The sequence below is a fragment of the Sapajus apella genome, unplaced genomic scaffold (assembly GCF_009761245.1).
Source record: "Sapajus apella isolate SASKATOON/1434 unplaced genomic scaffold, GSC_monkey_1.0 scaffold70, whole genome shotgun sequence".
In the NCBI taxonomy this organism is placed as follows: Eukaryota; Metazoa; Chordata; class Mammalia; order Primates; family Cebidae; genus Sapajus; species Sapajus apella.
In genome coordinates, this window is record NW_022437010.1 from 6,018,209 (window position 1) to 6,042,227 (window position 24,019).

General features: G+C 37.9%; 1 protein-coding gene across 4 annotated transcripts in view; it reads right to left on the reverse strand.

Annotated features, from left to right (window-relative positions):
• The window catches only part of FARS2 (phenylalanyl-tRNA synthetase 2, mitochondrial), a 523,925-nt gene that overhangs the window by 402,225 nt on the left and 97,681 nt on the right, over positions 1 to 24,019 (reverse strand). For all 4 annotated transcript variants that reach the window (XM_032250125.1, XM_032250124.1, XM_032250126.1 and 1 more), the window contains exon 2: positions 12,565 to 13,197. In XM_032250125.1, the coding sequence (XP_032106016.1) occupies positions 12,565 to 13,176 (612 nt within the window). In that variant the 5' untranslated portion in view covers positions 13,177 to 13,197. The remainder of the gene's footprint in view (positions 1 to 12,564; positions 13,198 to 24,019) is intronic.

Consider the following 24,019-nt stretch of genomic DNA (forward strand, 5'->3'; position numbering starts at 1 on the left):
TGTGTGTGTGTGTGTGTGTGTGTGTGTGTGTGTGTGTGTGTGTGTGTTTCTGGGGAGTATGCAAATCTCTCATCAGACTCTTAAATGGGAAAAGGAAAAAACATTAGAAATCATTGCTAATAAAATACTATTGATAAAAACTAAAAAATACAGCTAAAAATAACATTGTATTTAGATGATGTATCTAGTTTAAGAAAATTATTTTACCTCTTTTTTTTTTTGAGACAGAGTCCTGTTCTTGTCGCCAAGAGTGCAACGGCACAATTTCGGCTCACTGCAAACTCCGTGTCCTGGGTTCAAGCGATTATCCTGTCTCAGCCCCCCGAGTAGCTGGGATTATAGGTGTGCGCCACCATGCCCGGCTAATTTTTGTATTTTTAGTAGAGACAGGGTTTCACCATATAGGCCAGGCTGGTCTCGAACTCCTGATCTTGTGATCCACCTGACTTGGTCTCCTAAAGTGCTGGGATTACAGGCGTGAGCCAGCGTGCCCAGCCTATTTTCCTTTCAAATTCATTTAAATTAACAAAAGTTTACAATTTTGCAGAGACCTTATTCCAGAATGAGGCAGGGAGATGACACTGGGAAGCAGATTTTAGGACAAAACCTCGGAGACAGGACAATGAAATACCTAGTACAGGGAGCATTCTTGGTCAGACAGCAGGAGTTCAGTCTCTTACATTTGTGAGTAGTCTCGGGTATGTAGTCACAGAATTCAACACGATGTGAGTGACACAGGCTGCTAGCCAATTTTGAGGCTGGCTGGTAAAGAAAACTCCCTTTCACCTACAGCCCACCTGCACCTCCCAAGCTCGAAATGTGAAATTATGCCACTCATACCTACAAGTAGCATTTGATAATACGCACCAGGTATAATACACACTTGCAGTTCCCAGCAAGGTGTGAAGTTTACTGTTAAAGAGCATAATTTCTCTGTGAAAATATTTTTGCTGTTTTTACATATCCCTTCAGCTAGTAGAAAAAAAACACTGTTACTGTAATTATATGGATTTGGTAAACCTAATGAGGTCCTGTTAGCCTTCAACAACAAATGAAGAATGTAAATGGCAATAATTTTCCTGAGATTTTAGAGGAATATGATGTAAAGATTATTAATCTGTTTTTCTTTGTATGCTATTATTGGTTCAGGAGCACAAGCTTTTACCCTTCAGAACATCCTCTATTCTCCATGTATCCCATCCACTAAGAACAAATAACTAGAGCACTTTCCCACTACCAATTATATTCAAAAATATCAAATTCAAATTAAGAACAAATATTTTTGTCTCCATAAATGTGACTTTCCCTAGCAACTCATGTATTGCATAAATGATAACTCCCTAACAGCTTCTAGACATTCAGGAAAGGGAGGAAGCTGACTCTGTCACTTATCACCTACACAAAACAATCAATCCTTCATTGCCTGCTTTGTGAAAACTGAGTTGATTCCTTGAACTATTTCTCTTTTGCCAGCTGTCACAAAGCTAAACTCAGTCAGTAGAGGTCGCTGGAGGGACACTGCAAAGGAAGGTAGTCTTACCGGGCCCCCTGAACTCATTTTGCCCAGACCTGCAGTGCAGGTGGCAACACAGCTCCTCCAGTGACCAGCTGCTTCCCTCGGTACCCCATTTGATCATTTTCATAGCATAACGGTTCATGTAAGACAAGTCTCCCAAATTAGCTTTCCCACACCCAAGAAAGCAGATTTCAGTCAATTCCAGAGTGTCGCTATCAAGCAATTTCACCAGCGTGGCACCACCACCACTTCTTAGCCACTCAGTGAACCACAGCTGGGGTAAGGAGGAAGGCGCTCTTCTTTGGGTCACCCATCTTAGTCCTAGGGGTAGCAGCTGCTCCTTATATGCTACTTCTGGACTCTCTCATTACCTCTTACTAGTCAATCGCTACTTACCCAAGTTTTGTACTACAGTTAGTCATTATTTACATTATGCTCTCCTTGACCAAGTTACTGTGTGGTTTCTGTATCAGAATTGGACCCTAACTGACACATGTGCTCTTCTAGAAGGCTGAAGTGTGAGAAACAGCTCTGAGAATGCCCAACTAGAAAAGCAGAGAGGTGAGCTGCCATGCAGTTAACAGTGCTAGCTGTCATCCTTTGCAGTGAAAATTGGCAGTCCAGAATGAGGGAGACACTGCTGTTCTGTGCAGAATCCTGGGTTAGAAGGAAGAGGCACAAAATATAGAGTGGCACCCTTAAGGAGTTGACTAGCCGGCTGGAGACACCAGGGACACACAGACTAACATTTCAAGGCAGTGAGTTGCTGAAAGCCCAGTAAGCGTCATGGGACAGACTGCTACAGGGCAGCGATGGGTCTCAGGCTAACAGCCTAATAGTTTCTATCTTGTCATAGCCAAGGACTAATTATCTGCAAAAGCCCTGTGCCACAAAAAAAGAGGTCTCTCTCCAAATGGTCCTCCAAATCATGCTTTGTCCCCCAATAATGGGGTATTCCCCAAACCCAACAGACCATGGACTCCTCACTGTGACCCGTTGCCTTTCACTTCACTGTCAAGAGAGAGAACTAAGTAAACATTTGGGCAGAGAAAAAGAATTTTAAAAAGGAAAAGCTGTTTCAATTTAAGGGTGTCTTTGACAGGGGCAATGCTTCCTAAAAGATTTTAAAGAGATTAGGGAAACAAGGGGGCGACAGGGGGGAACTATAATCTGTCAAAGCCGAATAAAAATGCCTTCAACAAAACCCCTCCACATGAGGCTATTAAGGAAACCCAATAACCACAAGGTGGAGAATAAAACCCTGTCACTCACTGAAAGCCAGAAAAGTAATTCAGAGCAGAAAGCAGGAATAAAGAGACTACCATGGGCTCACCACAAGAGTATCCGCGGGGAAGCTTGGAAAGAGAAGCCCAAGAACAGGAGGGTTCCAATGAACCATCTGGAAAGTGGGAGAGAATATCAAAGGCAGCAGAAGTGAGATTTTCTAATGATAAATGACAGCGTTTTTTTCTGACAAGGATGAACCACAAAGAATGCCAAAGGGGTGTTCTAAATGAAGGTTCCTCACTACTGTGGGAAGGAATCGTGAGAGCAAGAATACCACCCGTGGAAGGAGTCCCTCACCCACACCCCTCCGTGAGGAAATGGCGAACAAGCCTTATTATGTTTAAAGCAGTAGGTGGTACAAGAACTGAACAGACACCTCTTGATGAAGAGCCATTCCAGTAATGGGTTGTGGTCAAAATTATATAAAAAGCTTACTCCTCTGTATACCTTCACTCCTCACTTTTATAAGAAGATTGCCCTTTGTTTCTGTGCAAATATTTATAAATTATATGTTAATTATATAATATTTATAATTTCTCCACAAATATGCCTTCATTTGTTAAGGTGTAATGTTTTACATTTCATGGAGTGGTAAAAATTTCAAAAAATTATAGGGAATAAGATAAGGTAGGCAATGCTATATTTTGCAAAGTACAGGCATATGCTTAAAATGATATCACCATCATTTCATAAGAGAAATTATATTTTAACATGCAAGAAAATGGCAAAACAATCATCCTAGAACAGAGGAGAGTTCTTTAAAATAAATAGATATACCTTTATAAAAATTGGTACATTGCTCTTCTATTTTTGATTTTCCTGTAAAATCAACAAAACTTGGTCATGGACCAGGAGTGGTTAATACACTCAAGTTTGAGAACTACTAACCAGAGGCCAAGAAACTGATAAACATGTTCTTTTATAAAATTTAAGAAAACAAGAGGCATTTAGAATTTAAAACAAAATAATAATAACAAAGACAGAATCAGGAAGGAATCGTCTTAAATTCAGGAGGAAGTATTATTCCCTGCATATATATGTATACGACAGAAAAATCCTGGAAGAAACTGACCCAGAGGATGTTATCAAAGGGGAATGAGGAGAAAATAAGGAGGCAAAGACTCCACAGCCACGACCAGAGAGCAACCTGCAGAATGCCTGTCTCACACAGCTCCTCCATCCACCCTCAGGGCGCACACACAAGTGCGCATCCGGTCAAACAGGACGAGGCGCCGCCAGGGACAGAGGGAAAACAGAACTTCTCTGAGCACCGGTACATACATGCATGTTTCAATTGATATTTTTAATTGATTAGACACAGGATTTGTATGAGTTTCTTCTGGTGGACCTGTCAAATACTTGAAATCCACCGTTCTTTGCAAACTAATTGTCTCCAATGTTTTGTAAAAATGTTGCTTTGAAGCTATAGAACAGTGGTTCTCAAACATTTAACGCTGGAAATCCTTCTACACTCCTAAAAACTATAACATACGGCATTGTTTGCAAAGAATGATATGATGCCTGATTTTATTCACCCTCCTTCCACATCATAAATAATCACTACCTTGATTTTGGTATTTATTATTCCTATGTATTTTTTCACATCTACTTATATGTTTATCTAACTTGAAAAAATATGTGTTTGTGTGTGTAGACAGAGAAATAGAGACAGAGAGAGAATATAAGCAAGTACATGAGAACACACATTGTCGGGCATGTTTTTATTGTTGGGTGTATTTTGAATATCCGTTTAAAAAGATATGATAGGTTAGTACCACTCATGGTGTACTTGTTTCCCTCGAGATTGCATTAAAACCTCATCCACGTTGACACAACTACCTCTAGATCGTTTACATTAATTGCTATCAAGTATTCAATATATAAACACAGCCCATTTTATTTATCGCTGCTTTTCTTGATGGGCATTATTCGAGTCTTTTTAGCACATAAAGAAAAAATGCCAAATCACATAGCACACAATTTTTGTTTTCATCGGAAACTACCAAATTACCCTCCAAAGTGGTGGTAACTATATATACACTCCCAAAAGAAGGGTAAGATGGATGGTTCCTCTAGGCCTTTAGTGTTATAAGGATTATTAAATTTTGCTAATCTGCGGAGTTTGAAATAGTATTTGGTTGTTTTAATTTGCATTTTCTCGTTTATCGATGAAACTGGTTCTTATTAGCCAGTCATGTGCCTTTTTCCATCAATAGGCTATGTTTGCCCAATTTTTCTATCTTAAAAATAAATACACAATAAATCATATACATAAAAGTGTACGAGTGTGGCATGTTTAAAGAACAGAAAAAGCACACACATGTGTGCTCGCCACCTATGTGCATTTTCAGAAAAGAGAACAGTATCCAAAACCTGGAAGCCTCCTCCATGCCCCTACCTGATCATATATCCTTTCTCATTCCTCACAGAGAGGGCAAAAAAAATTCTTTTTAATTATTCTCTTACTTTCTTTTACAATTTGTCTACATATACATGAAAGCCTAAATTACGCATTGGCTAATTTTGTTTATTTTTTCAACATTCCACTGTAAGCCTCTAGGGCTTTCTTTTTTTGTTTAACACTGTTTTTTTACTCATTCATAATAATGCATATAGTTGTGATTTATTCACTTTCACAGATATATGACACTCACACACCATTGTGTAAAAACACCACAATTTATTTCTCTGTTTTACTCTTGGTAGAAATTTGGGTTGTTCCAGTATTTGGCTAATACTAACAGTGCTATGAACACTCTTCACCCATCTCTTGATAAATGAAATGCACTCAAGAATGCTCTGAAATCCGTGCTTGAGAGTAAAACTTTAGGAGGGGGTTTTGATACCTCCTAGAGCATTCCATGGTTCCACGTCTTGGTGTTGCCAGACATTTTCCTACTGGATTCTTTTTTTTCATCCTGAGACTTTCTTTTACATAATCACTATCAATCTCCTGTCAGCTATACAAATAGCAAACATCTCCACCCAGCAGGTAGAAATGTCTCATAGTATTGATTTTTTTATTAGGAGACTTTCATTAGGCAGATATTTTAATACAATGTAGCCAACTGTAGCATTTTTTTCCTTTATGGCTTTTTCTTAAGAATTCTCATGTTTAAGATATTATATTCTATCAAAGTAAAAATAATAATCTCCTATAGTTTCTTCTGAAAGTTTTAAAGATTTCTTTCTCATAAAAAATTATTAATCCATCCATTTGATGGATTTAGTGTGAGGCAGACATCCATTGTTTTCCTATAGAGATGATTGTCTCTGAACAATTAATGTAGAATCCATCACCTCCCCACTTATATGATATCACTTAGATTTTATAAGTTCTCAAATATGAAGTGGAGCTGTTTCATCGTTCTCTATCCAATCAGAAGTATAAGTCTTAATACCTGGGGGTCTTCCTATAAATTTTTAAATTAGTCCCTCAATTTTTCCCAAATACTCAGTGGAAATTTTGGTTGGATTCGTGCTGAATTTGTAGATTAATTCTGAATGAATTTGCATCTTCATGATATTGTTTTCCTAACTATGAATCTACAAACATGGTAAATCTACAAACATTCTTATTTTCTTCTATATCTTTTAATAATATTTAACAGGCCGGACGTGGTGGCTCATGCCTGTAATCCCAGCACTTTGGGAGGCCAAGGTGGGTGGATCACGAGGTCAGGAATTCGAGACCAGCCTGACCAACGTGGTAAAACCCCATCTCTAAAAATAAATAATAAAAATAAAAATAATAATATTTAACAATTTTATCAATAAATATCTTAAACATCTAATACAAGATTTATACCCAGGTACTAAAATATTATATTTAGTACTGTCAATAAAATGTGTTAGTACATTTTCTAACTGGTTCTTACTTATGTATAAAAACATTAATTTTTCTATATTGTCCTTGAATCCAACAACTTTGTTGAATTGTCTTATTAGATCTATTAGTTGATCAGTATGTTCTATTTATTTTCTAGGTAGACCATCAAATCATCTACAAATAAAGCAGTTTTATCTATGTTTTCCAATGCTTACTATGCCTTCTATTTCTCTTTCTGGCTTACTGCATAAGCTAGAATTTACCACATAATGATGAACAGTGACAGCAGGGAATCAGAATTGTGGCTAATTTGGATAGAAATGTTTAGAATGATTCATCATGAATTATGTTTACTGTAAGCACTTCCTAGATTTCATTTATAAAGTCAAGAAAGTTTCCTTCTATTCCTAACTTGCTAAAAGTTTTTATCATGAGTCATTAACGTCACCAAATGCTTTTTTAATGTCATGAGACATTAAATGCGATCAAAGTATTTTTCTACATCTACTGAGATGATCACATGCTTTTTCTCCCTTATCAGTTAATATAGCATAATGTAACGTATGTACAATAATAATGGGTAGGACACAATAAATCAATGCATTGAATTTTTAAATACTTCACTTAATAATTATCTGTTCATGAAAAAAGAACGATCCACGTTCATAAACATGAAACTTTTAAAGTTTTCTTTCTTGTCTAGTTTGGATATTAACATGTCTAGCCTCATAAAATGAACTTGATAGGTCTCTGTTTCTATGCTCTGAAACAAACTGTGTAAGTAATTCATGATTTGGTAAAAACTCGTATAAAATCATCTGAGGCTGATGGATGAAAGGCTAATTCTAGAGTTAATTGCTTTCAGTTTTCTACTGCATGTAATGCATGCTTTTATCTTGAATTTATCCTGCATTCGTTTTTTATATTAATAGTTACCTTCCCCATGAAAGCAAGGACAGTCTCGTGACTGTCTGATATCTTCTTACAGTCCTGAATCCCAGTACATGCTCAGCCAATGTTTTCGACTGACTGACTGATTCCAATGTTTTCCTTCAGTCTTTTTCTTTAGCCTTTTACTAGGAAACCTTCAAACATATACACAAATAGAAAGGATGATGATTTCTCTGCATCCAACACCGATTTACAATAATTAACAATTATTAATCCTCTTGCATCCATCTCCAAATGCCTAATCCACCTCCCCATATTGTTTTGAAGAATATCACAGACATCAGATCATGAAAAGGACTTTATAAAAATACAGTACCATTTATCACACCTATAAAATTAAAATTAAAAAAGAACTCAATTTCAAATATTCAATTAGTGTCCAAATTTCCAATGGTCTCAAATGTCATGGCTTTTTTTCTTTAAAAATCGATAGGATCCACACATGGTGATCAATTGATCTGTCTTTATTTTAATCTATGGGTATCATTTGCATCGTTCTTATTTTTCTTGAAATTATTTGAAGAGATTAGGTCATTTATACCATATAGCAGTGCTTCTCAAACCATAGTAAAGGAATAGTTTTAGATTTCCAGTGGATCACAAACTGATACATGGGCCTACTGCTGCTACTTAGACTAGGCACACACAACTCACCAAGAGTATTTAAGGACACTTGAACCCATCCACACACTGTTCAACAAAATAAGTCCATTAATAACATGCTTCAATATAATGGCGTAAACATTTCTAAACACTTAGCATTGGTTAAACATTTCTAAATACTTACTTTTGAGTTCTCTATTTATTTCATTCAGCAGATCACATCTCCAGTAGACCTGCTACACAATTTCCCACAGCCTAAATATGTCCTGGAAATACGGTAGCTGGGTCTAGAGAATTAATCAGACTCAAGTCCAGCATTTTAGGGAAGACTCTATAGTGGGCATTGTATCCTTCCTTCAGGAGACATGTTAGTGTGGTTGCCCCTCTGTGAGGTTCGTAGTCACTAATGAACAGTGATACTGGTACTTCAAGTCCAGGCCTCTCCAGAAATCTGATTGTGGGAAGCTTGTGCTCCGAGAGAACACTAAGGAAGCTCTCCTTTTCTCAGGCACCACTGTGTCCCTGTGCTACCTGTTTCTGATACAGTGCAGAACTCCTGGCTATTCATTGTGACTTCCGATGCATTTGTAATAGGGAGAACTTGTCACCTACTTGTGTTGTAGATGTTGTCTGTGGTTTTTGTTTTTGCTATTCTAGTTGCTCTATCAATTTGGTAACACTTGGAGATACTCAAAAACTATACACCCACCTCCATTTCACATTTTTTGTAATAAAGTCATTTTCAGCATCATAAATTGAACACTTAATTTGATGATTTCCATTTTCAATTTTTAAAATAAATGGATCTAAAGCAAAAGGTACCACAAGTACCCTTTTAGCTACACATTATCGGTTTTTTTTTTTTAAGGTTAACTGTGATCCTACTGCTTAGGTGGGGAGTACCAAGTTTCTCCATAATGAAGTGACCATGGTTCCCCACATTTGAGCAGTTCAAAATATTTTCACTGCTGGTCAGTGATAAGTAATTTGCAATTTATTGCTAATATTTCTCTTTAACCCATGAATCTATACTTGTATATTTTTAAATTTCTGCGAATATGGAACATATTACTTATCCTTTCTTATTGCTCTCTACATAAACTATGTTGAAGCCAGGCAGGCAAAGCTCTATTTTTGTTGCTGATTCTTTGACATTTGTTTGCCTTCGACTGTCAATTAGTAATGCATAAGTAATTTTTAGAAATCCATTTGACTATATAGTTCTGACATTTGCATATAAAACTCCATGTGTGTGCATGGGTCTGCATGTGTGTTTACACACATATATAATTGTGTGTATGTGTGTATATATATATGGCTTCCAAATTTTAAAAATAAATATAAATCAAGCTTGTTAACCATCTGTTCAGATTGTCCGCACCTTTACTCATTTTATCATCTTAACCCATTGGTTTCTGAGTTCACTTAAAATCTTCTAACATGGTTATAAATTTGTCAAGCTTAACTTTTAATTCTTCAGTTTTGCTTTATGTACCTTTATGTTAAATACATAAAAATTATTAATTCATAAAGTTTTCTGATTGATGTAGTATCCCTCTTTGCTACTGCACTTTTTTCATAAATTCTATTTGATAAAATATTAATATTGCTGTACCAACTTTTTTGGGGGAGCTATTTGCTTGATATATCTTCTTCCTGCCCCTTATTTTCACCCTCTGGTGTGGCTTTGTTTCAGGTTTCTCTAACTGAAAAATATCCAATCTGATAATGTGTGTCTTTAATTAGTAAGTCTAACCTATTTAAACTCATGAATACTGATGTATGTGGACTTACATCTACACCCTTAATTTGGGGTTTCTATTTACCATACTTTTTTTCAGTGCTTTTTCCTAACGTCTGTTAAATTGAGATCATGCTCTACATTCCCCTTTTTCTATTCAAGTCCGTTTGAAATGTATAGATTGTGTTGCAATCTAATTTTTTCTGCAACAGTCTGAAGTCACTCAGTAATTTTATCCTATCCCTAAATATGACAAGAGCCTTAGCAGACTTTCAATACCTATTGATTACTCCCTCTGTCTGATTATTACTGTTAACTAGAGTTTTCATTTTTGATTTTTCAAAATACAAAAGGTTTTTCCCACAATTAATAGCTAGGTGTATATTACTGTGATTCATCCATTTCTATATTTATCATTGTTTCTTTTAACCTGTACCTCTGTATTTACTTTTCTTCTTCCTGAAATACACCTTATAGTGATGAAAGTCATAATTACAAAGATTAAACAAAAGTACTTTAAAAGATAACAAAATTATGAAATTGTCTCTGTAACATTATTACAGCTCTAAAAATCGTATTCATAGTGAAATAAACGGAAAGAAGAAAAAGCATTTTGTTTAGAGTTAAGATTAGGTCAGAGTCTTACCAACAATTTAGTTGAGGTTAGGAATTCAGAAAGCACCACCCGCTTCTGACTACACTTTCCATACCATTCTTGGAACCAAAACTCCCCTTTGGGTCATAAGCGGGTCCCACACACAAAGGAGTTTCATGGGAAAAAAAACAAAAAAACAAAAAAGCAGAATTCAGAAAAATAGGCAATGAATTCAGAAGACCTGAGTTCCAGGTTTAGCCATGTTACCAACTGCTTCAGCAACTTTGGATAAGTCACTAAATCTTTCAGGACCTCATTCCTCAAAGTCAAAATTATCTACCTTACGACGTTTTTAGTAAGAGGAATAAATGAAGCAATGAACATGGATGTACCTTATATCAGAAGATTAGATACATACATACACATGCACATAAATTTCTAACTATAAGCAGAATATACAATAGCATTATCAGTTTAGTAATTTGTGCTAACTGCTAAATTGGACTGCACTCAAAACAAATAGGAAACAAGGTGAAGGCTAATTTCCTACCCACTTCCTACTTCCCATCTTCTGTGGCAGCCTTGATTTTCCCCCCATTAAAATGCCAGAAGTGCCTGGCGGTTTTCATTGCCTCTTTCGTGGCATGCAGGCTTACAAGTCAGTGCACACAGTCCTTTCTTACTCGATTAATGAGGTAAGCTGGGCTGAGCACCTGTCTGCTACTGTGACCCGGACGTCATATTACTGCCATCACAGCTCCTCTTGCACATTAATCTTAAATGGCATTCTATCGCTTGTTATATTTCCCAGATTTTGACCTATCTTTGTTCATCTCATTTTAGTTCCCTAATAAATGTACATCTTTATTAATCATTATTATTCCTAACTTTGAAAATAGCTATTCCAAGAAATGTGAATGCTCATTTAAGACACCCAGAGATCCAGCATGGATGGCCTTTTTGTATAAGGCTAACCTATTACTGTATTATCGGAGTCACAAAATAATAGCACATCCAGAGGTAAACAGAAAGAAAAAGGAGAGAAGGGGAGGGCAGCCCTGTTCAGTTTTCTCCTGGTGTATGATTATTGAATACAACAAAACAATGGTTACTTATTAGCCTAAGGATGGTACATTATTTGTTTTCATATTAATAACTCATTTAGCTTATGTTGGCAGGAGAGATTTTTGTGGCAATAATAATTCCTCCTGTTCCAATGAACGTGTCTGGAAGGAAAACTGCTAAAGAAGTAAAATGAAATACACCCTGTGCTTAGTTTAACGAATTTGTTTCTTATATAAAATAGAGATGGTTTTTAAAAAGTGAGTGAGGGACAAGTAGTATGGCAAGTTTTTGGGAAATGGAATCAAGCTTTTAGGATTTTCATAATTTGTAAAAAAAAAAAAAAAATGTACACGACATATTAGGATAACATCTAACAAATGCAAGGAGCTGGAGAAAACGTTCCATGCATCCAAACATACACTTCAAGAATAGCAGCAATTAAGACATCCCACAGCAACATGCAAAGTTAGGGAGGGTCAGGAAAGAGCCTGGAGACAAGACACAGTTGACAGCCCAAGCCAATAAATCGCCAGACCCCTAAGGTACCTAAGAAATTCATTTCTCTCTAACAGTATGAAAACATAATTTACTTCTCCTAACAGAACTAAGAATGACCTGACCACAGGCTTCCGTGTTGCCTCTTCAGCCATCCTGGATTAAAGGTGAATTTGAGCTACAGACTATTCTCCATTCATAAGATGTAACCCAGAGAAAGGCAGGTCAGTATTGAGAGAAAGGATAAGGACAGACAACTGAAAACTAAGGCTTACCAATTTCTGTAGTCACTAACACAACAAATCAGTCAAAAAATACTGAAGCACACCTATACACAAGATGTCATTAAGGATGGATGATTTATGAAGGCAAAATAAGGCAAGCAAGGATGACTATACTGGTCTCATTGAGCTAATTGCTAGTGACCTCAACAGAAAACATCAATGACATCCTTCAACAATGAGAAACATCTCAAGACTCACCTCATGCTTGGAGAAGAGCCGCACAGCCTCCAGCTGGTGGAAAACAGGGTAGTGCTGGGAGTCAATCTGGTCACGCCTGTAGACATCACCCACCACCAGGAAGGCATCCAGCCCTGCGTGCAGCAAGTCCCACTGGTGTGCAGATGTGTGCGCTCTCAACATGTGAGTCCGATTCAGGTAATAGTTGTCCCCCTTCTTCCTGCTGGGGTGCTCAGCTGGGATGAGTAGGCTGTCAAAGTTCTGCCAGGTCGTGACCACTGGGGAAAGGTTGTCGTGGACAGAGAACAACGGGGTCCCGGAGCGGCCCACATACTGTCTGTAGAAGTGGTCCTTCACCCGCTCCTTGATCAGCCACAGAGGGTGATGCTGCTGGTTGTGCAAGTTCCTGCCAACCCTGGCGAGGACCTTCTGGGTGAGGTTGCTGTGGTCGTCCTGCGGGTAGGATTTGCCAAGCAGCTCCACCACACTGCCTGGGGCTCTCAGGGCAACACACTCTACTGCAGCAGGCCTCGAGCCCCAGGCCTGATGCTGATGGCCTCTGGAGATGTGACCGGCCTTACTCATCAGGTAGACATATGCATGAGAACCTCTCCTGAGAGCTGAGCCCACCATTGTAGAAACTTCTCACGGGTTCTGGAAAGAGCATACAGGCCAAACACAAGTCAGGTGTCACTCTATGGAAAGCGAGTGTGTTCTGTGTGTCTCCCACCAGCTCCCTCTTAAACTACTGCCATATCTCCCCAACTACGACCTCCAAACAGCGGAAAGAGCCAATTAAATATACCTGCTGATGGACGTGTGCTACTTAATGCACTAAATCAAAAGATTTAGATCACTTTTAGATCCCTAATCTCCAGTTGTCCTTCCTTTGTCATTCAGATTCTTGGCTTTGTAGAAAATCTCCTTTATTATGTTATCATGTCCTGAACTCGTGATGTGGAAAAAAACTTTAAATGTGACAACCTGTACATTGGAAAACCAAAAAACTTTAGAGGGATCACCTAAAATACAGGACTTAATTGGATCCTAGTAAGGGTCCCACTAACACAGGAAGCAAATGATTGGCTAGAGGCCTCTGAAGGAGAGAGGGAGATTGTAAGAAGAGAAGAGATTACAAGAGCCATCCTTCACATTTCTGCCATTCATTCTTATAACTATAGAGTTCTCCTTATCTTTGACATAGCATAACTTCTGGATTACTTCACTAGATCACAAAGTGACATTACTAATTTTTTAAAAAAATTTTAAACAAAATACATCACTTTAGATTGTGATTAACTTTAATATTTTAAAAATAAAATAGAAACCCTAAGAAAATGTTATACGAAGTCATAGACTATACCAATGGACAGTTGAAACTATTTTTCTAAATGCAAACCTTCTCACATCTGGTCATGTCGTTTGAACGTAATATCTTTGTGGCATACTCTCAATTACAACTTTTCTTGGTAAAAGGGCAAATTTCTACTATACACCCACAGTTAACCAGAAACAAGACTAAACTTGTTGGGAAAGAGTGACAGAGCAGCCAGAAGACAGAGCCCTGACCTAGATTTTTAAGTAAATAAAATGCCTAGAATTTAATAAAATCACCAAACTTTACAGCTGAAAGTCACCTCTGATGTCATCTAGTATAGGCAGTTCAAGTCACAGATGAGTGAGAAGGACCTAAGTATAACTGATGAAATGCTAACATTTCATCAGGGCAAGAGTTCAATAAGACAACACAAAGGGCTGTGGTCACTCACATAGTGTTTTCTCCCCACTCCCACAGAAGCCAGTTTTAAACCCACTCAGGGATCCCAGTGAGAGTCTTGAGATGTCACATCCCAATGTTCATAAATAATTTACGTACATAAACTTACATTATAAAAATCAGTCTTCTAAAATGTGGACTTCTTATCTATTGGGCTACTTTAAAGCATATCACTATGTGGCTGTGTTACTTCAAGGGCCATGCAATCGTACCGAGAAAATATACAACTTCGTGATATGAAGCTGCATCAGGAGAGAATTATATTGTTCCGAGTCACTATCAAAGCACAGTCTGTCCCTGGGCAACACACTCCACCTGACTCAAAATTGGAACTGAGGATATCTAGCTGCAAGTTGAAATGCTGTGCTTGTGTGTGATGGCTTATTAGAAGGTGTGCACAGCACCTTTGTCTGAGATTGTCATCCTGTGAGACATTTTCAAAGACACCCAGGAACTCTGGTTTTATTCATTTTTGGCGTGATTTTGTCAGAGTTGTTTCAAAAGGGCTTTTGGCTGAGCTTCCACTGAAATGTCTTCCCATCCACAGTGTTCAGTGACTTGTCACTGCAGTGGATATGAATTTTAAATATGCAAATGCAGCCTTACACATCTTACCACAAAGTCAAACTGTTAGGCTATTAGCTACCTAACTCAGCCACCCTTGCCAAAACACAAGAAAGCCTTTCTTCCCTCCAAAGGCATATGCAGTTAGACAAAGTTCAGAATTGTTCTGGGAAAGGTGCTTTTGATGCAGTTATTTGTGGGCTTCTATCAATGCTTTTCCGTTCCAGTTTCACATCCAAACCAAACCCATACTTAGGTTCCATTCCCAGGTATGCACCCCAGCCTCGTGTCCCTTCCTTGCTCTCCTGATGCATCCCCAGCTTCCCAATGAAAGTCTGATGTTCTTGTCCTCGTTTTCAGGCCTTCTATCTATCTGCTCAGCCCCGCTTACATTCTCCACTGTCATTCGCCTCACCCAGAAAAGTAGGTTATCATCGCTAACAGAGAGAGATGGATGACTAGGGGAGCTTTCCCACTTCTATTTGAGAAGTGACTTCCTTTCCTTCTACCTCTATCAAATTTCTCTGTAAAAAATATATCATCTGGAAATACATAAGACACCCAGGAGGATAACATCATCGACATTCATTCTTCTACAAATACACTGTTCTTCCACTTTATCCCTTCAACAGTTCTGTGATGTAGGCAGTGTTCTTAACCATTTTACCAACAAGGTACAGCAAGCTCATAAAGATCACGTAACTAGCATAAATTCATATGCCTAGCTAACCATGAGACAAAGTTCAGAATTCTGAGCAATTCTATAGCTGACCCTCGACAACATGGATTGAACTGTGTGAATCCACATATATGCAGATTCTTTCCAATAACAGTTACACTGAGGGTGCCTGCCTCTCCTGCCTCCCCTTCCACCTCCTCTACCTCGCCTACCTCTGCCACCCCTGAGAAGGCAAGACCAACCCCTCCTCTTCCTCCTCAGCCTACTCAACATGAAGATGATAAGAATGAAGATCTTTAGGATGATCTACTTCCACTTAATAAATAGTAAACATATTTTCTTTCCTCATGATTTTAATAATATTTTCTGTTCTCTAGTTTATTGTAAGAATACAGTATATAATGCCTATAACATATAATCAGGCTGGGTGTGGTGGCTCACGTCTGTAATCCCAGAACTTTGGGAGGCCGAAGCAGGTGGATCACAAGGTCAGGAGTTCAAGACAAGCCTGGCCAACATAGTGAAACCCCGTCTCTACTAAAAAAAATACAAAAAAATTAGCCAGGCATGGTGGCAAGTGCCTGTAGTCCCAGCTACTAGGGAGGCCGAGGTAGGAGAATCGCTTGAACCCGGGAAGTGGAGGTTGCAGTGAGCCGAGATCACACCACTGCACTCCAGCATGGGCAACAGAGTGAGACTTTGTCTCAAAAAAAAAAAAAAAAAAAATGTGTTAATCATTTTTTTTATCAGTAAAGCCACCAATTAACAACGGGCTATTAGTAGTTAAGTTCTGGGTAAATCAAAAGGTATATGTGAATTTTCAACTGACTGAGGGAGGGAAATCAGTGCCTCCTAACCCCCAGTCAAGTGCATTTTTTGGTAGGGTGTAGTGGCTCATGCCTATGATCCTAACACTTTGGAAAGCCCAGGCGGTAGCATCACTTAGACCCAGAAGTTCAAGAGCAGCCTGGGCAACATGGTAAGACCCTGCCTACACACACACACACACATACATCCTTTAATATATTAGCTGGGTATGGTGGCACACACCTATAGTCCCAGTTACTGGGGAGCTAAGGCAGGAGGATTGCATGAGTCCAGGAGTTCAAGGCTGCAATGAGCCATGATCACACCACTGCACTCCAGCCTGGGTGACAGAGTGAGACCCTGCCTCATTTAAAAAAAAAAAAAAAAAAAAAAAGAGTATACTTCTCAATCAAAGGTCCAAGACTTCCCCAGAACTTAACTAATAGCCTGTTGTTAATTGGAGGCTTTACTGATAACATAAATGATTAACAAGTTCATCCTTGTTGTCGCAAATCACAGGATTTCCTTCTATCTAAAGGCTGAATAATATTCTATTGTATACACACATCACATTTCCTTTATGCACTCATCTATTGATGGACATTTAGGTTGATCCCACATCTTAGCCATCGTGAATAATCCCGCAGTGTACAAGAGAGTACAGATGTCTCTTTGACATGGAGATTTGATTTCCTACGGATATATACTCAGAAGAACTTGGAGAACTCTGGCTGTCTCTCTCTTGCTCCCTCTCTCTGAATCTTACGTTCCCTCTATTTCTCAACATGAAAATAACATATACCTTGCATTGGTAATAGGAAGGTAAAAAGCACAACAGTATCTTGAAGGAACGTAATAGGCACTCAATAAATGGCAGCTAGTATCATTACTGTTACTATTTCTATCATTACTGTTGGGATACAGCTGCCTGGAATGTCCAAACAGCGGGCATGGTGGTCAAGTCCACTTCTCCACAAGACTGCTCTAAGAAGTAACATTTCAAAAGGTATCTGAAGCATCTGTTACATGGATCACATTTGGATTATTTTGCTTGTTTTTCATTTTGGACACATTCAGAATGCTGTAAGCTTTCTTTATTACTATAAAGCGGCACAGTGACAACAACTAATCAAACACTGAATAAATGTTTCTTGTTAGAATGAATGAGTTTTACAATGGTTTCAACAGTCCTTTCAACCCCTGTCATTCTTGTGTGTAAAGAAAACACTAAGTAGTACACAAACTCTACTGGACTGATTATTTCTCTACAGCATAATTAGCTTAAGGAAAATAGCCAATGGTGAGCAAGCATAACCCATACGTGGTCACCACTATACAAAAGTGTTCAAGCACAACGTATAACCACCAGATGAAATACTCACAGAATTTCTATCAAGAAAAAAATGAAGCTTGGGTTCATTCAACACAATTACACATTTTACTCTACTAAATAACGGTGGGAAAATGGCCAGCTTCCAATAACTTTTACTGATACAAAGGCAAGTCAGTAGAATGCTTTTGTTTCTGCTGACTAGTATGAACAAAAAGAGAACAGCTATAAGCAGGCAGTTTCCTGTATTACTCGGGAGAGTGTGATCAGTGCAACCTTTCTAGAAAGAAATTCAGCACTATCAAGAGACTTAAAACTGTTCATAACTTTGAACAGGGTAATTACCTTCTAGGAATATATCGCAAGGAAATAATGTAAATGAAGACAGAAGTTAAACACAAAGAAGTTTCATTACAGTATTATTTATAATACAAAAAATAAATAAACCACATAAATGTCCCACAACAACGGAATGATTAAGCAAATTATAGGAGAACCATACAATAAAATATTACGCAGTCGTTAAATAGTCGTTGCAAAGACTTTTAATGATATGACTATATAAAGTGATAAATAGGAGATAAAATTGTATGTACAATATCATCTTAATTCTGTAAATATACATCTACCTATAAACACATGCATATGGTATTTAGAAACCATGAGAAGAACTAGCCAAAAGATTTCATAGCGATTACCCCAGTACTTATTTTCTATTTTATATATTTATATTTCCAAATATTCTAAATATTCATTATATTTTAAATTAAAATTTAAAACCATTGCCCTATTCGACCAAGTTTCAACTGTGCTCTTGGTTTCTGAGTCTCCTTTGGTTCAGGTAATATAAGCATTCCATAGCCTGATCTTGTCTGTTTTGCTAAAAATGTCTTGAATACTGGCATCAATTTGTCTAAATTCAGAACATCCTCCTGCTACTAACATAACATGATAAATTTTAAACTGTACAAGCTCAGCTCCCTACCCTGGTTACCCTATCCAGACCTTCTTTCTGAGTGGAAGGTTAAAATTTTTCAAAGTTCACATGCAAATGAAATCAATTATCAGGGTCAGGGTCACACATTATCTAGATCTCTACCTGGGAGAATACTTAGTGGTTATTCTTAGAGGGACTTTGTTTAATACTCAAAGAATAAGATCACCAGGAGGCCAGCTTGGATGTGCAGAAGAACAGAAAATGCTGGGTCTACACATTCTGGAACTAAACGGGCACCAGGAAAACCTATCTCCCACTGGTTCTGTTGAAATAAATATAAATAAGATCTTTAAAATGGAAATACTCATATTTTTCATGCCAAATGACCCAGGCAGTAATTACCTGGAGACAGGTGTACATTTCCCACTAGAACACAACCCTTTGAGGGCAGGAGCCATTCATTTTATTGTTTCTATAAGATGGTCAGGCACATGAAGTAAGTGCCTAAAGAAAGTACTTCTTCCATGAATGAATTAATGAAAAAAATGAATGAATGGCTCTTATACCACAGTGCTACAATTGTTCCTAGTGAGCTCAAGAAAAGCAAATTGCATCGTACCATTCAACCAATACAGGGCCAAATGGACAGTGCACTTTGAAATCATTAATTTTAAGTAACAGGAAAGGCCTGAAAGAAAATTTTAATATATAGTTGTACCAAGAGCACCTCACATTCTTTTCTTGAATTTCATCCATTTAGACTCAATTATTAATTTTCAGAGAATCTGGTGTGCCTAATTTCTAGAAATCATTGCAGGCCCTCATACAATGACCTTGCTTCTAGATTGGCCACGTTAACAGCCTTGAGGAAGTGAATAACCTCTTTTCTGTGATGGCTTATCAGGGTATGTTTTTCTGATTGATTCTGGAGCAAGTAGGTGACAAAAGGGGAGCCCTCAAGGCAGGAAGCTGCCGCTCCCGCACATGAGAGTGTCCACAGCTCAGAACTCCAGCAGCCCCTTACCATTCACAAATGCTCTTGGCTTGCATGGATAAATGTAAGCATTTTTAGGTCCAATGACTATTTACTTATCTATCATTGGTCTCAACAATATATTTAAGGCATGGTTTCTAATTATCAGTAAGAACTTGGCACTGGGCTTCACTGCCCGGGGCACATGGCTTCCATGGGTTGGCAAAGGCTCAATACAATATTAATGAGTATGCCATTTGTCAAGACAATTATGCAAGGACTTGGCAGATGCACAAAGAGGGCAAGCCTTACGAGAGACAGTGCCAGAGCATATGGATCAGAGCCCAAGAAATCCTTTGACACCTTGATCTCCTTTTGCAATAGTTACCTTTTATGCAGACAATGTTTTTTAAAAAAAATTAAGTCTAATGGGGAAAAGAGTAGTGAGGGAAGCAATTCTAAAATAATTATTATCTCAATATACAATGCCACCTTCCTCATTAAGAAGAGATATCTTGGCTGAGTGGGGTGGCTCATGCCTGTAAACCCAGCGCTTTGGGAGGCCAGGGTGGGCAGATCACCGAAGGTCAGGAGTTCAAGGCTAGCCTGACCAACATGGCAAAATCCTGCATGTACTAAAAATACAAAAATTAGCCGGGCACAGTGGTGTGCACCTGTAATCTCAGCTACTCGGGAGGCTGAGGTTAAAAAAAAAAAAAAAAAGCTTTTCATCACTATAATTCAGTTGAGAAATGACTATCAATCCTATTCTCTGTTAATAATGCCATATGTTCAAGAATGAGAGATTTGAAGGTGTTCTGTCACACTGGAAACTTCTATACTCATGAGAAACACATCTTGTGACAAGCACAACAACAAATGGAAAAATACAACTTTTAAAAGTTTCTTATTTAGACCCAAATCATAGTACTTAGTTCCAAAAGAAATTCACTTTGCTTTCATAAGTCAAAAGGTTAAAATGTGTAATTAAATGAATACATAAAAGAATGACTAGAGACCAAAGATGCTACAAAATTAATTTGAGGATAAGTATCTAAAGATATCACCATATTTGGAATTGTGGTGATTCCCAATCATTCTTTTGCTATTTTATTTTTTTACTTTTAAAAAATATCATCAGTTAAAACTAAGTTCATGTTAACAATATTCATTAGTACGAATGCTTTCCGAAACGTATCAGGGAAAAAAATTCCTCTCAATAAATGGAAAAAGCACAATATATTCTCTCTCTCTCTCTCTCTCTCTCTCTCTCTCTCTCTCTCTCACACACACACACACACACACACACACACACACACAATATCAAAATCACCCTTCATGCTTTTTAACGTCACAACAAAATCATTTATTTTTGTTTTTAACAAATGGTATTCACTGAACTATAGTGCTACATATTCCATATTTGGGGAATGTTGGCACAATTACTTATCCACGATATTCAGCATTTAAAAGAATTTTATAATAATCTTACTATATACATTTGTATAACAGTTTTAAAATTAAAAATATTCAGCTAATGAAAAAGAATGAATTTTTCACCCACAAACAATTTAGCAAGCAGAATAGTTACGGCAAGTAAAATTAAATTTTTTTTAAATCAACTCTCTAAACCGCATATTAAAAACCATTTTAAGCAGTTAAAAACATTACTGTGCTACAGAAGAAATAGCCTCCAGATTAAAAAATTCTTTTCTCCTAAATATTCTAAATAAACTGATTATTTATAAGATTTTCTAAATGAAGTCACCACATGTAAACTCCTGGCTCTTGACAATAGCGCAGCACTTACACAAAGGTTTGGTCAGTCTTTACACTCACAGTTAGCAAGTTCGAGTCTAACAGCCCAAAATATTTCTCTACTACAAATGGTAAAGCAGCAGCATCTTCTCTATGAAGTCTTTCCTTTCTTAGTTCTTTAATCCTTACAACACCGCTATGAAAGACATCCATTAATCTGTGAAAATCCTGCCAGCTGACCCAAAGTACTTAAGTGGCAGCGCACCAGGATTTAAACCAAGTTCACCTGACTCCTACCTGGTTCTATTCCATCCCTGCTATTGCCCTCGCCTCCCCTCTCCTAATGGATATTAATCTACCTTGCATTTTTCAATAGAGGTAGTCCTAGTAAGTTTTTTATAGAATTTCTTTTTAAATCAAAATACATCTTCCCATTGACATAATTTATAATTCCAGAGACATTTTATCTCTATACAAACCATAACTTTCTGTATATGCTCTCCTCGGGGAAAACTGAGCCATCTCTCCTCTCTTCCCAACTGTCTTCTGTACAAACCTCACTCATGGCACATGAAACACTCACTAAACTTACCAGTGAGGACGCTATTCCATCTGTCAGATCTTAAGCAACTTGAGGACAGGGACAATATGTCCTCAAGTTGCTTCAGACAATGTTTTGGACAATATGTTTGTCCTTAAAAGGAATGTTTTTCCAAATCAAAAGGAATAAACCCATTATGAAAATTTATGTTATAAATTTCCAAATCACTGTTTAGCTAAGAAAAGATACTATTTATTAACTCACAATGACATTTCCAAAGCTCCATCTTCTTCCCATAGTGGATCTAGTGATGAAGTACTTGAAAAACTAAGCACAGCACTGAAAGAAGTTCATTTAGCAAGTCCTTTGAAAAGATGGCAATCAAACAAGTTTTTCTCTTATAATTCAGAGAAGGTTGTTCTACGCATGGTAAGTCATATCATGAACATAGTGTCAAAATTGCTAGAAGAGTGTAATTCAGGCCTACATATCAGAGTTCCATTAACCCCAAACAGCCCATCATACTGTGCTCTCTGCTAAAATTCTCCTGGTTAAAAAAAAGAAAAAAAGCCCTCCACTTCTCTATAATCTGTGTAGGTCTGTTGTAAGGATTAGCAACATATGAAATAATTTAGTTGAAATTTCGAAGTATATAAGAAATAATACATATGCAGTCCATTCTTCTCATCTGCAATAGTACAGTCTATCAAGTTGCTATGACCACTGAATTAGGAAATAGTGAAGCACTGCTCCAAGGGGAAATATACAGTTGGTTTCCTGTGTGCCTTTGGCCACATTTTTGTCAACTAATCAATACATAACCTTGTCTTACTGTGTTTCTGTTTAAAAATATTTAATACATATTATTGACTCATTAACACTGTAGTCACAGCCAATAGCACTGTAATGCATACCGAAATGAAGCTCTTACATACATGTTTTCTCTGTAAGGTACATCACAGCCTTCTTGCACTTACAGACACTAGACAGCACTTTGCTCAGGTATATCTGTCTAATCTACCTAATCTATCTGTATATCATTTGACAGAGTCACGCTCTATCACCCAGGCTGGAGAGCAATGGCGTGATCTCAGCTCACTACAATCTCTGCCTCCCAGGTTCAAGTGATTCTTGTGCCTCAGCTTCCCGAATATCTGGGATTACAGGTGTGCACCACCACACTTGGCCAATTTTTTGTTTTCTTAGTAGAGATGAGGTTTCACCATGTTGTCCAGGCTGGTCTCGAACTCCTGGCCTCAGGTAATCCACCCACCTTGGCCTCCCAAATTGCTGCGATTACAGGTGTGAGCCATAGCACCTGGCCCAGTCTGGTCATTTTTTTTTTTTGAGACGGAGTTTCGCTCTTGTTACCCAGGCTGGAGTGCAATGGCACAATCTCGGCTCACCGCAACCTCCACCTCCCGGGTTCAAGAAATTCACTGCCTCAGTCTCCCAAGTAGCTGGAATTACAGGCGCCTGCCACCACACCTGGATAATTTTTGTATTTTTAGTAGAGACGGGGTTTCACCATCTTGGCCAGGCTGAGTCTTGAACTCCTGACCTATGATCCACCTGCTTCAGCCTCCCAAAGTGCTGGGATTACAGGCATGAGCCACTGCGCCTGGCCCAGTCTGGTCATTTTTAAACAGTAAAATCACCAACAAAAAGCACAGAAAGCCATGAAACGTGACACTAAATAGACCATGAAAAGGATATGTGTTTACGGTGTGAGAGCTGAACATGCCAGAACATCATGCTCATGCTCAACCTCAGCTGGAAGCGTGTGAATCAGGCAACTCAGATTTATTCCCCCTGTTGTACACATCTCTGCAAATGTCCATGAAAGCACATCAAGTGCTGATTTTGAGGTTATAAACAGATTTTTAGAGAGCAGGCAAATTCACAAATACAGAATCTGTGAATAATACTGAATTGAGTATATATCAAGAAATTGATAGTTGTAGGTGTTTCCAAGGAAGAGAATGATGTGTATAGGAAACAACAGGGAAAGAAATTTCTGTTTTACCATACGACCTTCTAACCTTTTGCATGTCATACTGTGTGTGTGCATGTCTGTCCATGTGTGTTTGAATACTATGACCACTGCTCA